Here is a 13619-nt window from a genome sequence, read left to right as displayed (position 1 = left end):
GGATTCCAATGCTAGTAAATGTGGTCTCTACTTAAACTGAGGAGCAAGGCTTTCAGATGTTTCAAAATTAAATGAAGAGTGATTGAAGACTGGATCAGTATCTATACTTTTCCTATATTGGTATTAATTACCAATCTAGATTCCTTTCAACAGGTCAGTGCCAATCACCATTTTGGAATCGATTCCTAGTTAAACTCACTTAAATGCTCTTCAAACCTTTTGCTTCTGCATTACTAATCTGTGTTGCCCCTTACTTCTGCAGTATCGATCTGTATTGCCCCACTCTCAATCTATATTGTGAGTCGGTATTCCCCGCACTCTGCATCATCAGTCAATATGCCCTGCGCTCTGTAATGTGGCTCGTCGATTGATGTAAAATGGAGTGAATGAAAGCAATTTCACCAGTCCTGGTGAACACAGCCCCATTTCTAACATACATTTTTATGCCATCTTTCCGTCAAAAGGTACAGACATTTAGCTCTCAATCTATGGTAGACCACCAGAGGTCCAACCGTGAACCCAGTAGTAACTCCAATCTTGCAGCAGGATTTGGAAGAAGTTCCACGGATTATAAAAATAATGTTGAACCAGCTAATGCAGAAGATGAACAGCATGGTGAAGCATGTTATACTCCATCAGCTACCCAGTCTACAGCTACATCACATCTCAATGGCACAAACAACATCCTGACTTCTTTTGAACCTGTACTTGATGACAATGCTAGGCCAGCTGGTAATAAAATTAAAATTAATGCTGATATCTCCAAGACAACTTCTGGTAAGAATATCCAAGCAAATCCTGAGTTCCCCGAGTCTTCACCTTCATATCCTGGCAAACCCTTGCACATGGACAATGCCAACAGGGCAATAGACACCATCAGCTGTAAGGATGCTTCCACAAATGAACACCAGAGTTGTACAACTTCTCCTGATGTTAATAGTATAAGCATTAAAATTAGCGTAGACAACAGTGAAAGGGAATCTGAGTCTCAGAGTCTTCCAACAGAACCATCTTCAGTGAACAATGACTTCAAACTGGCCATGGAAGAGGAGAAAAACAATAACACAGTCCCAAAGAAGAAACTGGCTCTTTCATCAAGCATAAGGCGCAAACTAGCCAGACTTAGTATAACTTCAGAATCTGACTCAGAAGGTCAGGATGATGACCTGCCACACAATGAACTCTTTCCATCAACTTGCATCAGTACAGAAATCCAAGACTCGGGTCAGGAACGGGAGACACCAAGTAACTCCTCATCTGCACTGCTGACAGGAAACAGCTGCAAAATTGAAGAGCAAGAAAGAAGTCAGGCTTGTTGGGAGATGTCACGTCCAATCTTAAAGGACAAATCTTGTCCAAATACAAATCAGCCATTGTGTGCCATCAACCAATTAGAAGTGCCAAAGGATAAAACCACAGGCAAATTAATACAAGAAGAGAAACCAAACGAGAAAGAGTCAGGTTCTGAGACATCAAAGTTTAAGTTGCCTAATTTTTCCAAAGTGTTTTCTCGTAAATTTAAAGAAGAGAAGAAAAGTAAAGAGCCTATAAGCCCTACTCAGTTGCCAAAAGCAGAGATATCAGTAGCTCAAGTATCTTCTGTGTCCCAAGAGGAAGGTAAGGATTCTCATAGCCTGTTACGTTTTTCTTTTTCTAAGAATAAGAAATCATAAAAGAGAACAGAGTGACTTTGCCAAGGAGTGCAACATTGTAATATTGCATATGGCTTCATAAGGGACGTATTCTTGTTGAGCAGGTTCATGACTTAACAAGGTCAGTTGACGGGAGGAAATATCCATAGCTGTATTTATTAGGATAATTCATGTTGGCAAGTAGAATGGTTCTCTATCTGTGTTATCCCTTACTAGTGACCATTCAGATTTCTCTGTGTAAAATGTTTTCAAATGTTCTAGAGTTTATAACAATCTCCAAATAAGATTCTGTAGATATCTGGTAAGATGTGAAAAGAAACATCACTCACATGTCCACTTTTCTAACATGCAATTTTCAGAAACACAAGGATATGTGCAAGTAAAATTAACCTCCACTATGCATGTTCAGTTGGCGACCATATGGTCTCCCCAGAGAACTTACACAACATACCTTCTTGCTACACTGGAGAAAGCTGGCACCCAGAGTGCCATGCCTCATACGAAGAAAGGGCGCACAGAGAGTTGTACCTCAAACAAACACCGCAGCAGAGTCTTGCACTTCAGGGAGATGTACATCAGGGAACTGGACCCCAAAGACGGCAGAGCCAGAAACCAAAGAGACGCACCTTGGAAAGCTGTGACACAGAGGGCATGGATTCAGTAAGCTGGACATCAACTTGTACCTCAGAGCGAGGCCACCCAGAGCACAGTCCCCCTCAGAGGACACTTGAAGGATATTTCACAACTTGCTCCTCAAACAGGGGTAACCTTAATGTCAGATGCCACAGATATATCAATCATTCAATAAATTGTTTGATCCTCCAAAGACAGTTTAGCTGCAGAATCCATATACATTGATGAGTTTGATGCACATTGCTCAACAAATCTCAATCAGGATCAGTTGCAACACACAGTATTTACAGTATATAAATTCTGACCTTTGTGCACACCACATTGTATATTTCAGTTACATGACATGGATACCATTTAATACCACTTACGTACTCTCATCTTCTATAGATCCATAACTTAGGAACTTCCCAAATTTATGGATTTTCTCAGGAAACAGTTTGCAGCTTCAAGGTCTCTCTTCCAAATAAACAGTCCTTCAATACTTGCTCTGTATCTGCAATGTATGTTTTTTATTGAGCAAAATATTTAATCTTTATCTTTCATCTGGGAAGTCTCCTGCATCTGGAAGGTACATCATTCCTTTAACTCCCTTCTGTACAACTCGTTATCACCTCATTAGCTTTCTTAAGTATCTACATTAAAATATCCCATTAAATAAGTTTACCTTGTTTCTATTATGATGCCATTACTTTAAGATCCATCATAATTCATCAGTTCCAAATTGACATAACTGCTGGTTTAATGGTCTACCTCTAATTATATTACTATAATGTAGAAAGAATAGTAATTTTAGTACATGAAAGCAAATACCTGCAGGTGCTGTAAACCTGAACGAAGAACAAAATTAGATTAGAAGTACTCAGGAGGTTAGTTTACATCTGTGGAGAGACAAATGGAGTTAATATTTCCAGTAATATAATTTAGTATTATCAGATTAGGTCACTGCTATAATCCAATCCTTGTTCTCTTCCCATAATGTCCTAAAATATTTTCAGCCACCAGTATCAACCTCTATTAACTGTGTTATGCAGATTTCCATTCATGTTATATAAGTTGCCTCTAGCATTATCATTCATGTGGAGAATCAGGTCCTTCCACCTGGAAAGCTCAAACAGGTGCTCACACCTAGTGCTGGCTGCCAAGCATAGCACAGGGACTAACAGAGATCATGCTCACACACCTGTCACTCACGGAGTTTGCAGCCAAACAGCTAACACCAGCAGTGCTCTCATCTGCAGAAGTGGTGGCAGGAAGGGAGATGGTTCCCACTGCCTAGGCACCAAGAAATGTGGTATTCCACACAGCTCACACTCGGAGAGATCCGGTGCATGGAGCTCGCACCTGGAGAGCTGACACCCCGCAGACTTGTACTAAGGTTTTTAGCCCTAGAGTTCACAGTCCACGGACCTCTCACTTGGAGAGCCGACAGGAGGAAAGACCAGGCCCAGAGAGCTCACACTTAGGGTTGATGACAGAGCTGTACATGGGTTGGAGCCTGTGGTTTTCTTGGATAGTGATCTCCCTTTCTAACATTCAATAAATCCTTCCTGAGAAATTCTAATTCTTAAGATTTATGTCAGTTTACTTAGATCCTTGTGCATTTTCTCTGACATTTACTGTAAAGGATTACTGTGCTGTGGTGCCTTTGAACACTATCCAATATTCTGTCCAAATGCATACATGACTCCCGGTGATGTGTATTTTTGGCCATTTGACCATAACCACTCCAACAATTTCCAAGATCCACATACATACTTTCCTCGGAGTCCATTTAGAGTCATTGAGTGATTTAACATGGAATGAGGCTTCACCCCACCCAATCCACACCAATCACATTCCTATCAACCACACACACACACACACACACACACACACACACACACACACACACACACACACACACACACACAGGGCAATTAACCTACCAACTCGATGAGAGGAAACCGGGCACCCGGGGAAATGTATGTGGTCACAAGGAGAATGTGCAGCCTCCCTACAGGTAGTGTTGGAAGTCAGGATTGAACCCAGATTATGGGAGCTGTGAAGCAGTGGTTGCATTACTGTGCCAACTATCTGACACTGATCTGGCGCAGAAATGGCAATTTATCCGTGGGGAAATCGCATCTAATATAGCACACCTACTGATGAACAGGTGGGATTGACTAATACAGCATTAGCAGGGATCATTGCACTGAGCTTCATGCTCTGATGGGCAATAAGTCCATAATAGAATTAATAAGAGACTGCACCAAACTTGGGCATTCAACCAGTGTGCAAAAGATAACAAATTGTCTTGTATAAATAGAAAAAGAAAGAGTAATAATAAATAAATAAGGAATAAATATTGCAAACATGAGACATGAGATGAAGAGTCCTTGAAAGCGAGTCCATAGGTTGTGGGAAGATTGGGCAAGCGAAATAACAGTGCAACCTATCACCTCCCTTCTCTTTGACCAAAAAAATCTGCTGCAAACTGGTAAAGAGACATATGTTTATCTCACAGTCCCTAACCAGGTTATTTTTCTTGTATTTACAACACTCCTGTCACCTGTACCGCAATGTAAAATGCTGCGATATCTGACAGCCCTGATCAGCACGTATTCTGCAATGGCATGGAGCTTAATCACGCTATTGCATCTTATACTGGGTAGCCACACATGTCCCTTTTTTCTTTCCTCTTCATGATAGCCTTTTCTCCTGCAATCAGTATGGCACGAGGCAACAAATGCAAATTCCTGTTTAGCAAGTGAATCATGCTCAAGATGCAATGGAACCCTTCAATGCAATGGTACCCTGATATTGAAGGAGATTGGAATAGGTGTTAGCATTCAGCACAGCACACATTTAGAGAAGGAGACTAGAGACTGTAGATGCTAGGGTCTGAAGCAAAGAGTCAAACTGCAGGAGGAACCCAATGAGTCCTGAGGTAGAGTCTCAATCCTTCTGCCTTCACAGATGCTGCTTGACCAGCTGAGTTACTACTGGAGTGGGGTTTCTTTATAACTAACTCATCAAAAGTGGGTGAATTCCAGCTTGTGGGCGTAGATAATTGTCACCAACAAAAGAGAACATTGGACAGATTCACCCAACCCTTTTATTTATCGGCATCCAGCAAAAGGGGCATTGCTACTAATTTGGTTTTCCTTATTTGGCCAAGAAAAACACAAGATTCACGGAAATTGAATCACAGGGGAGGAAGAATAGGAGGAGGGAATGAAATGAATGTTCTGCAATAAGGCAATAGGTGGAGAGGCTTACTTCTCAAAAGTGAAAGAATGTGGTAATGGCATAAAGAAAGAAATCAAAGATTAGTTTAGAGGTGGTGTAAATAGAGTCTATCAATGTCTGGAAGGCTGTATGTTTTTATTTTGGCTGATGAGATGTTCCACTTGTGTAATGTGGGAAGCCGGGAACCATAAGTGGTAGAGAACTGAAGTGAAGGGAGATGATAAAAGGACACTATCTTGGAAAGTGAATGGATACTGAAGGAAATAGTTATGTCTCTTTCATTCTTGTCACAAGTACTCTCCTCCATCTTTGTGGACAATTGACCATGTCTGTTGCATCTCCACCACAAACATTCACTTCACTCCCACGACCAGGAAAGGTTTACTTGCCTGCACATTTTGGCATCTCTAATGTGATGCCTTCCCTCCCCAATGAGCATTCTAAAGGGACTGTACCCTCTGGGTTCAGTCCTCCAGTTTCACCAATGCCCATTGCTTTTGCTCTACCATCCCTTGCAAGTGAAGAAAATGCAGTGTTTTCTTTCATCTCCTCCCTTCACACCAAACAATTTCCCAAATATGCCTTCCAGGTGAAGGAACAACTTACCTGTATTTCTTGCTATTTAAATATTTATTTCTATTCAAGTTCAAGTTTAATTGTCATTGAACCATACATGAACACCCACGAAAACAGCCAAATGAAGCAGTATTACTCTACGGCGAAACATAGTACCAACAGTCATACACAGCACAAGGCACATATAAGGTAGAAAGCACATAAGATAGCAGTAAAATACAGTCACACAAAAAAAATAATAGTCCAAGTCCCTGAATCCATGAATGTTCCAGCAGTCTGCAGTCGAACTCAATACGGCTTGTCTTCTGCTGGGTGAACACTGGGGGGCAGCACTGATTCCAGTTTGGTGCCTGGAGTACACTGACTCCAATATCTTTCTCCTGGGCAGCTGTAAACAGATGACGCTGTGACAACCAAAGCCATGTGGCTCCCCCCAATATCTGCCATTAAACCAGTGAATTGGACTTGCAGCATTCCACTTTACCAATGTCCAGCAGGGTCTTGCAATCACAAGAAAAGTGACCAAGATGATCAGTTGGGCACTAACTTCGATGCCTCTCTGTAACAGGCAGCAACGTGGTCCACACCAAGTCCAGTTCCTTCAGTTTCCTTGTCAATGAGCAACTTGCTGATGGGGTAGATCTGCGTACTTCAAGTTTCTAATGTTTAGAAGGGCCTTGCAGTTGTAAATTACATGTTTAAGAAAAGACAATAACACATTTGGTTGGCCCCATAGAAGCGGCTGCATCCATGCTTGGTGCTGTAAGCTTCTGCTTCTAATACTGTGGGTGCTGATACTGTGTGCAACATCCCCATTCAGTCCAGAATCATGGCCTAAGCTTTCAGTCAACCTCTCACTGTACTCCTACACTGTTCTACTGCAGCTTGTGGAACTCACCTCCTCTTCTGTCTCGGTATTTTAAAGCCTTCTGGACATAGTATTCTGATCCTTAGGAAGGCAGGGACTGATTGGGGGGTAACATATAATGGTGTGCATGGGAAATCAAGCATCACAAATCTGAATTTGAAGAGTTTACGAAGAAAATGACTGAAGATGGTGATAGAGAAGTGGTATATGTGGAATTTAGCAAGGCTTTTGACAAGGGAGTGTTTGATAGGCTGGTTTAAAAAGTTATCCCACATGGGATTCTTTTGGAAACTAGAAACAAAATTGCTTTAGCGATTAAGGCAACGGGTAACCCTGGAGGGTTGATAACCTTACTGGAAGTCAAGAAATTTGGGTGGGGTGGAAAGAGGGCAGTTGGAACTTAATCTAGGTAAGTATGAGATAATGAATTTTGTGTTGTCTATTGTGCACTCATATGCAGTATATAGCAGGGAGCCTAGAATGTTAGTATTACAGAGGGACCCTGCAACTTCATAGCTCTCTGAAAATGACACCACCAAAGTAGCATTTAGCTTGCTTGCATTCTTAGTCAGGTGGATTCAATGTAAGAGCTTGGACATCTTGTTGCCACTGTATAAGACATTGATTCGGCCAGATTTGGAATTTTGTGTGCAGTTCTGGTCACCTCATTTTAGGAGGGTTGTGGTAGTGCTGGGACATACAGGTTCTCCAGGATGTCGCCCGTATGGTGGGCTTTTATGACAAGGAGAGGTTGGAAAGGCATAAGATTCTTCAGATGCTGGATGTGTCGGTCAACACACACACAATTCTGGAGGAAATCGTCAGGTCAGGTAGCATCTATGGAGGGGAAAAACAGAAAACATTTCAGTCCAAGAGGACTGGAAAGGAAGAGGTCGTTTTGTGCCGTGCCGTGTCGTATGACATAGGCAATCGTGCTCTTTGACCATGATTGTTCTTGGAAAAATTTCCCACTGAAGTGGTTTGCCATTGCCTTTTTCTGAGCAGTGTCTAATACAAGATGGATGATCCCAGCCATAATCAATACTCTTAAGAGATTGTCTGCCTAGGGTCAGTGGTCGCATAACCTGGACTTGAAATATGCACCACCTGCTCCCACGGCTTCACGTGGCCCTGATCAGGGGGCTAAGCAGGTGCTACAGCTTCCACAAGGATGACCTGCAGGTGAGCAGAGGGAAGGAGTGCCTTACACCTCCTTTGGTAGAGACGTATCTCCACCACGTCATCCCTGGAATGGGGAATAGAAAAAGAGAGAAGGGAGGAGGGGTGTAATTACTGGAAGTTAGAGAAATCAATGTTCATGTCATCAGTTTGGACTGGAATATGAGGTGCTGCTCCTCCAACCTGGGGTTGTTTTCTTCATGGCAGGAGAAGAGGTCATGGATCAATAAGTCAATATGCGATTAGAAAATCAAATTAAAATGGGCGGCCCCCTTTGGCAGCAGACAAGATAATGGTGCTCAATGAAGCAGTCTCCAATCTGCCTCAGGTCTCACCAATGTAAAGGAGGCTGCGCCGGATACAACAGACTCGCACGTGAAGTGTTTCCTCACCTAGAAGGATTGTTTGGGGCCTTGAGTGATGGCGATAGAAGAGGTGTAGAGGTACTTGTCATGCTCACAGGGATAAGTATTAGGAGGGAAATCACTGGGGAGGGATAAGTGGACAGAGGAATGTCAGAGAGTGATGCTTACAGAAAGCACAGGGAATGGGGAACAGTGTGAGATATTGTCATTGGTGATAGCAGACATTACAGAGAATGGCGAGGTGGATGCACAGGCTCGGGGTGATAGATAAAATCAAGTGGAGCCCTTTCTCTGTTACGACAGTGGGAGGATGCGGTGAAGTTAGATGTGCAGGAAGATGCAGGTGCAGGTGAGGGCAGCATCGATAGTGGTTGCAGGGAAACCCCATTATATTATTTATTTAGTTCTACAGAATGAAACAGGCCCTTCAGGCCCAATGAGCACCCCTCCCCCCTGCCCAGCAACCCACCTATTTAACAGTAACCATGGATAATCTACAATGACTGTGGAAGGAAACTGGAGCACCCAGAGGAAAATCATGTGATCACGGGGAGATCGTATGACTCCTTGGAGGTGGCATGGGAGTTGAACTGTGAACTCCGACGCCCTGAACTGTAATAGCACTGCATTTAGAGGTGGTGCCCCGAAGCAGAGCTGCTCCTTCGAGCCGGCTACAAACCAGGGACCCCTGAGGATGGCTACGTTGCCAAAGGGTTCCATTTCTATTCTAGAATGGAAAGCCTCATCCTGAGAACAGTTGTGGCAGAGATGAAGAATTTGAGAGAAGGGAAACTGGAGCATGGTTATAAGTGACAGAGTGTGATGAGGTTTGGTCAAGATAACTGGGAGTCACTGGGTTTGGAAAAGATATCAGTATATTGTATATTCCGGAGACGGAGAGAGACGAGAATAGAGAGAGGTGTCAGAGATGGACCATGTAAGTTTGAGGACAGGGTGGGAGTTGGAGGCAAAGCTGATGAATTTAGTGAACTCAGCATAGGTGCAGGAAGCAATTCCGTAGGCTGGGGTTGTTCCATATGGGATACAGGAAGCTGAGGAGCTTTTTCAAATTATGAGGCTCTTAGGTAGAGTTGATAAGCACACGCTTTTTCGGATGGAACTGGAATCTAAAACTAGAGTTTTAAGGGAGAGTTTGGGAGAGGAAAGATTTAAAGGAAGTCTGAAAGTCAAGTTTTTCACACAGGGTGGTATATGGGATTAGAATCACTTTATTTCCAGTATGTGAAACATCCAGAATTGGTTGTGGTTCAGTGCCAAGCAAAAAACGCAGGACAATACCAATAATTTACAAGAAAATAGTGCAAACAGCCATGAGCAATCAACAATTAGCAAAACATGTGCAGACATCAATAATCAATTTAAATTGATGCCAGATAGAGGCAGGTACAATCATGGTGTTTAGGGCGTAGAGAAAGGAATAGAGGGATACAGGAAAATGTAATTAACATAGATAGACATTTCAGTTAGCATAGCTAGGTTAGGTCAAAGGGCCTGTTTCTGTGCTGTAACAATGAATTCAACAATTTGAAATAGTGGATAGTGCCTCCTTTGGCTCCTCCTACTTTCTCCAGACTCAGGGGGTAGACAGGGGCCCAGCAATGCCTGCCTTTTCGTTGGCTGCGTAGAATGGTCCATGTTCTAAGCCTTACCTGGTAATGCTTCCCAGCTCTTGTGCTACATTGACGACTAAGTTGGCGCTGTTTCATGCACCCATGCTGAACTTGTTAATTTCATCAACTTTGCCTCTGACTTCCTCCCTACCCTTAAATTCACTTGGTCCACTTCAGAAGGCTCTCTCCACTTTCTCGTCTCCATATCAGGAGACAAACTGTCTACTGATATTTTTTATAAACCTACCGATCACCACGGCTATCTTGACTATAACTCTTCTCACCCTGTTTCCTGTAAAAATGCTCTCCCCTTTTCTCAGTTCCGTTATCTCCACTGCATCTGTTCCCTGGATGAGGCTTTCCTTTCCAGGACATCAGAGATGTCCTCTTTCTTCAAAGAACGGGATTTCCCTTTCTCCACCATTGATGCTGTCCTTAGCCGCATCTCCTCCCATTTCCCGAACATTCATGCTCACCCCATCATCCTACTGCCTTAACTGGGGTGGAATTCCTCTTCTGCTTGCCTGCAACCCTATAGGTCTCCAGCTTCAGCACATAGTTCTCCACAGCTTCTGTCATCTTCAAGGGGTCCTACCACAGGACACACCTTTGCCTCTCCCCTTCCCCCTACGTTTTCTGCTTCCGTGAGGGTACTCCCTGTGATTCCCTTGTCCGTTCATCTCTCCAAACTGGTCCCTGCAAGCCGCTGAAATGGTACATCTGCCCATTTAATTCCTCCCTTTCCTTCATTTGAGGCCTCAAACAGTCCTTCCAGCTGTGGCAAGACTTCAGCTGCGAGTCATCTGCTGTATCCGGTGCTCCTGATGCAGCCTTCTCGACATTGGTGAAACCCAATGTGAATTGGGGAATCTCTTTGTTGAGAGACTCCACTCCATCTGCCAAGAGTGGAATTTCCCGGTGACCAGCCATTTTAATTCTTAACTCCATTTCCATTCTAACATGTCAGTCCAAGGCCTCCTCTTCCCATGGTAGAACCACTAGTAGGATGGAGGAGTGGCCCCTCATATTCCGTCTGGGTGGCCTCCAGCCTGATGGCATGGGCATCAAGTTCTCCTTCCAGTAATCTTTTTCCCTCCCACTTCCCTCTTCTTCTGTTCCCCACTTACCTCTAGCCTGTTCTCCTCATCTGCCTATCACATCCTCCTGGAGTCCCACTTTCTTCCTGTTCTCCCATGATCCGCTCTCCTCTCCTATCAGATTCCTTCTCCTGCAGCTTCTTTACCTTTCCATCCACTTGGCTTCACCTATCATCTTCTAGCTGGTTCTCCTACCTCTCCCTCCAACTTCTTATTCTGGCAAGAACCCCTTCCTTTCTGACCCTGAAGAAGGGTCTCAGCCTGAAACGTTGACAGTACTTTTTTCCATAGATGCTGCCTGGCCTGCTGAGTTCCTCCAGCATTTTGTGTGTGTTGCTTTGGATTTCTGGCATCTGCAGTATCTCCTGTGTTTTGTTGCATTTTAGATTCCAGCATCAGAGTCTTCTTTTGTGTTGTCTGATAATGATTCTGTGTTCTCCGTGAACACCTCCTGTGGGTGGATATTTGTTTATTTGCTCCATTATCACCTTCTTTGGCCTTCCAGTGCAACCTATTTGGTTTTTAAACTTCCCTGTTTCCTGCACTGCCATGGCCCTTTTGTTTTCTGTCTCCACCTTTTCCAAGCACTTTAAAATATACTTACCTCTGATCTATGGAAAGGTCATTTGCTTCCCATTGTCTGTGTTTGTCTCATTGTAAATGCTGCTTGCTTGACCTGCGAGATGTTTCCAGGACATCCATTCTCAGCATCATTGAAAATGAAAGGAAAAGACTGCAGTTACTGAAAATCTGCAAAAAAACACAACGTTGGAGTGGGGTGGTAGAGTTAGCAGATTTGCTGTCTTAAGACTGATTTATACTTGTGCATCAAATCAACGCCGTAACCTACGCAAGTGGCCTACGTGCATTGTGAGCATTTATACTTGTGCGTTGGTGTGTCTGCACCACTCTGCAATTCGAGCACATCATGCATGTGCACACACCTGCCCGTGCAAGGCTTCATAGTAGTCTTCCTCGGGGTAAACAAGTTTAAAGTGAGCATCAAAGCGAAATGTCTCCTCCATAATTTCGGAGGTCTGTAAAGCTCTATGGAAAGCATTGCAGCCAGAGTTCCTTCCCTGCCCGTCAGTCGCCCAATGGGAAGTTATTGCAGCGTAGGAGGAAATGCGATGCTACCAAGCGGACCAGTCACAGTTGTGGTCTGGGTTGCCACGATACGTAGTTACATTTTGGGAGAGGTAAAGGTCAGCCTACGGCGTAGGGATCTGCGTAGGCTCTGCATGGGGTTCGCGGCAACGTACCTACGACGTCGATCTGACGCAGAAATATAAATCAGCCTTTACAACTCCAGCAACCCAGCTTTGACCCTGAACACCATTGTACAGATTCATATTTCCCTCATGACGGCTTGGGTTTCCTCCAGGTACTCTGGGCTCCTCCCACGTCTCCAAGATCAGTAGGTTAACTGTTCACTGTAAATTGCCTCTAGTGTGTAAACGCACACCTGTAAACTTTATTTTAAACCCTAATGAAACGAATTGATCTGAATGCAAGACAAGCTTTTTGCTACCTCGTACATGTGACAATATAAATTGCATATTCATTGCTGGAAGGAACGGGAATGTGGAGAGTATGAATACCTCCTGCCTTTAGATAGGCAGATGAATATGAGGAAGATGGAGGGATAAGGACATTGTGTAGGCAGGAGGGATTAGTTTTTTTGGGTGCTTTTGATTTACTTTTTAGCGGGTTTGGCACAACATCGTGGGCCGAAGGGTCTGTACTGTGCTGTACTGTTCTGTGTTCTATATTCTTATTCTGGTTTCTACTCCCTTCCTTTCCCGTCCTGATAGAAACATAGAAAATAGGTGCAGGAGTAGGCCATTCGGCCCTTCGAGCCTGCACCACCATTCAGTATGATCATGGCTGATCATCCAACTCAGAACCCTGTACCAGCCTTCCCGCCATACCCCCCGATCCCTTTAGCCACAGGGCCATATCTAACTCCCTCTTAAATATAGCCAGTGAACTGGCCTTAACTGTTTCCTGTGGCAGAGAATTCCACAGATTCACCACTCTCTGTGTGAAGAAGTTTTTCCTAATCTCGGTCCTAAAAGGCTTCCCCTTTATCCTCAAACTGTGACCCCTCGTTCTGGACTTCCCCAACATCGAGAACAATCTTCCTGCATCTAGCCTGTCCAATCCCTTTAGGATTTTATACGTTTCAATAAAATCCCCCCTCAATCTTCTAAATTCCAACGAGTATAAGCCTGGTCGATCCAGTCTTTCATCATATGAAAGTCCTGTCATCCCAGGAATCAATCTGGTGAACTTTCTTTGTACTCCCTCTATGGCAAGGATGTCTTTCCTCAGATTAGGGGACCAAAACTGCACACAATACTCCAGGTGATACACCTGTGAAGCACTAT

General features: G+C 43.7%; 1 protein-coding gene across 4 annotated transcripts in view; it reads left to right on the top strand.

Moving 5' to 3' along the window:
• Positions 1-13619, top strand: part of LOC140195246 (F-actin-monooxygenase mical1-like) — a 174178-nt gene that overhangs the window by 126392 nt on the left and 34167 nt on the right. For 3 of the 4 annotated variants that reach the window (XM_072253279.1, XM_072253280.1, XM_072253278.1), the window contains one exon: positions 465-1617. The exons of the other annotated variant lie outside the window; for it this stretch is intronic. In XM_072253279.1, the coding sequence (XP_072109380.1) occupies positions 465-1617 (1153 nt within the window). The remainder of the gene's footprint in view (positions 1-464; positions 1618-13619) is intronic. 4 annotated transcript variants of the gene reach the window in all.

Source organism: Mobula birostris, chromosome 3, assembly GCF_030028105.1.
Source record: "Mobula birostris isolate sMobBir1 chromosome 3, sMobBir1.hap1, whole genome shotgun sequence".
NCBI classification, from domain to species: domain Eukaryota; kingdom Metazoa; phylum Chordata; class Chondrichthyes; order Myliobatiformes; family Myliobatidae; genus Mobula; species Mobula birostris.
Note: the sequence above shows the minus strand (reverse complement) of the source record. Positions and strands in the feature narration are given on the sequence as shown.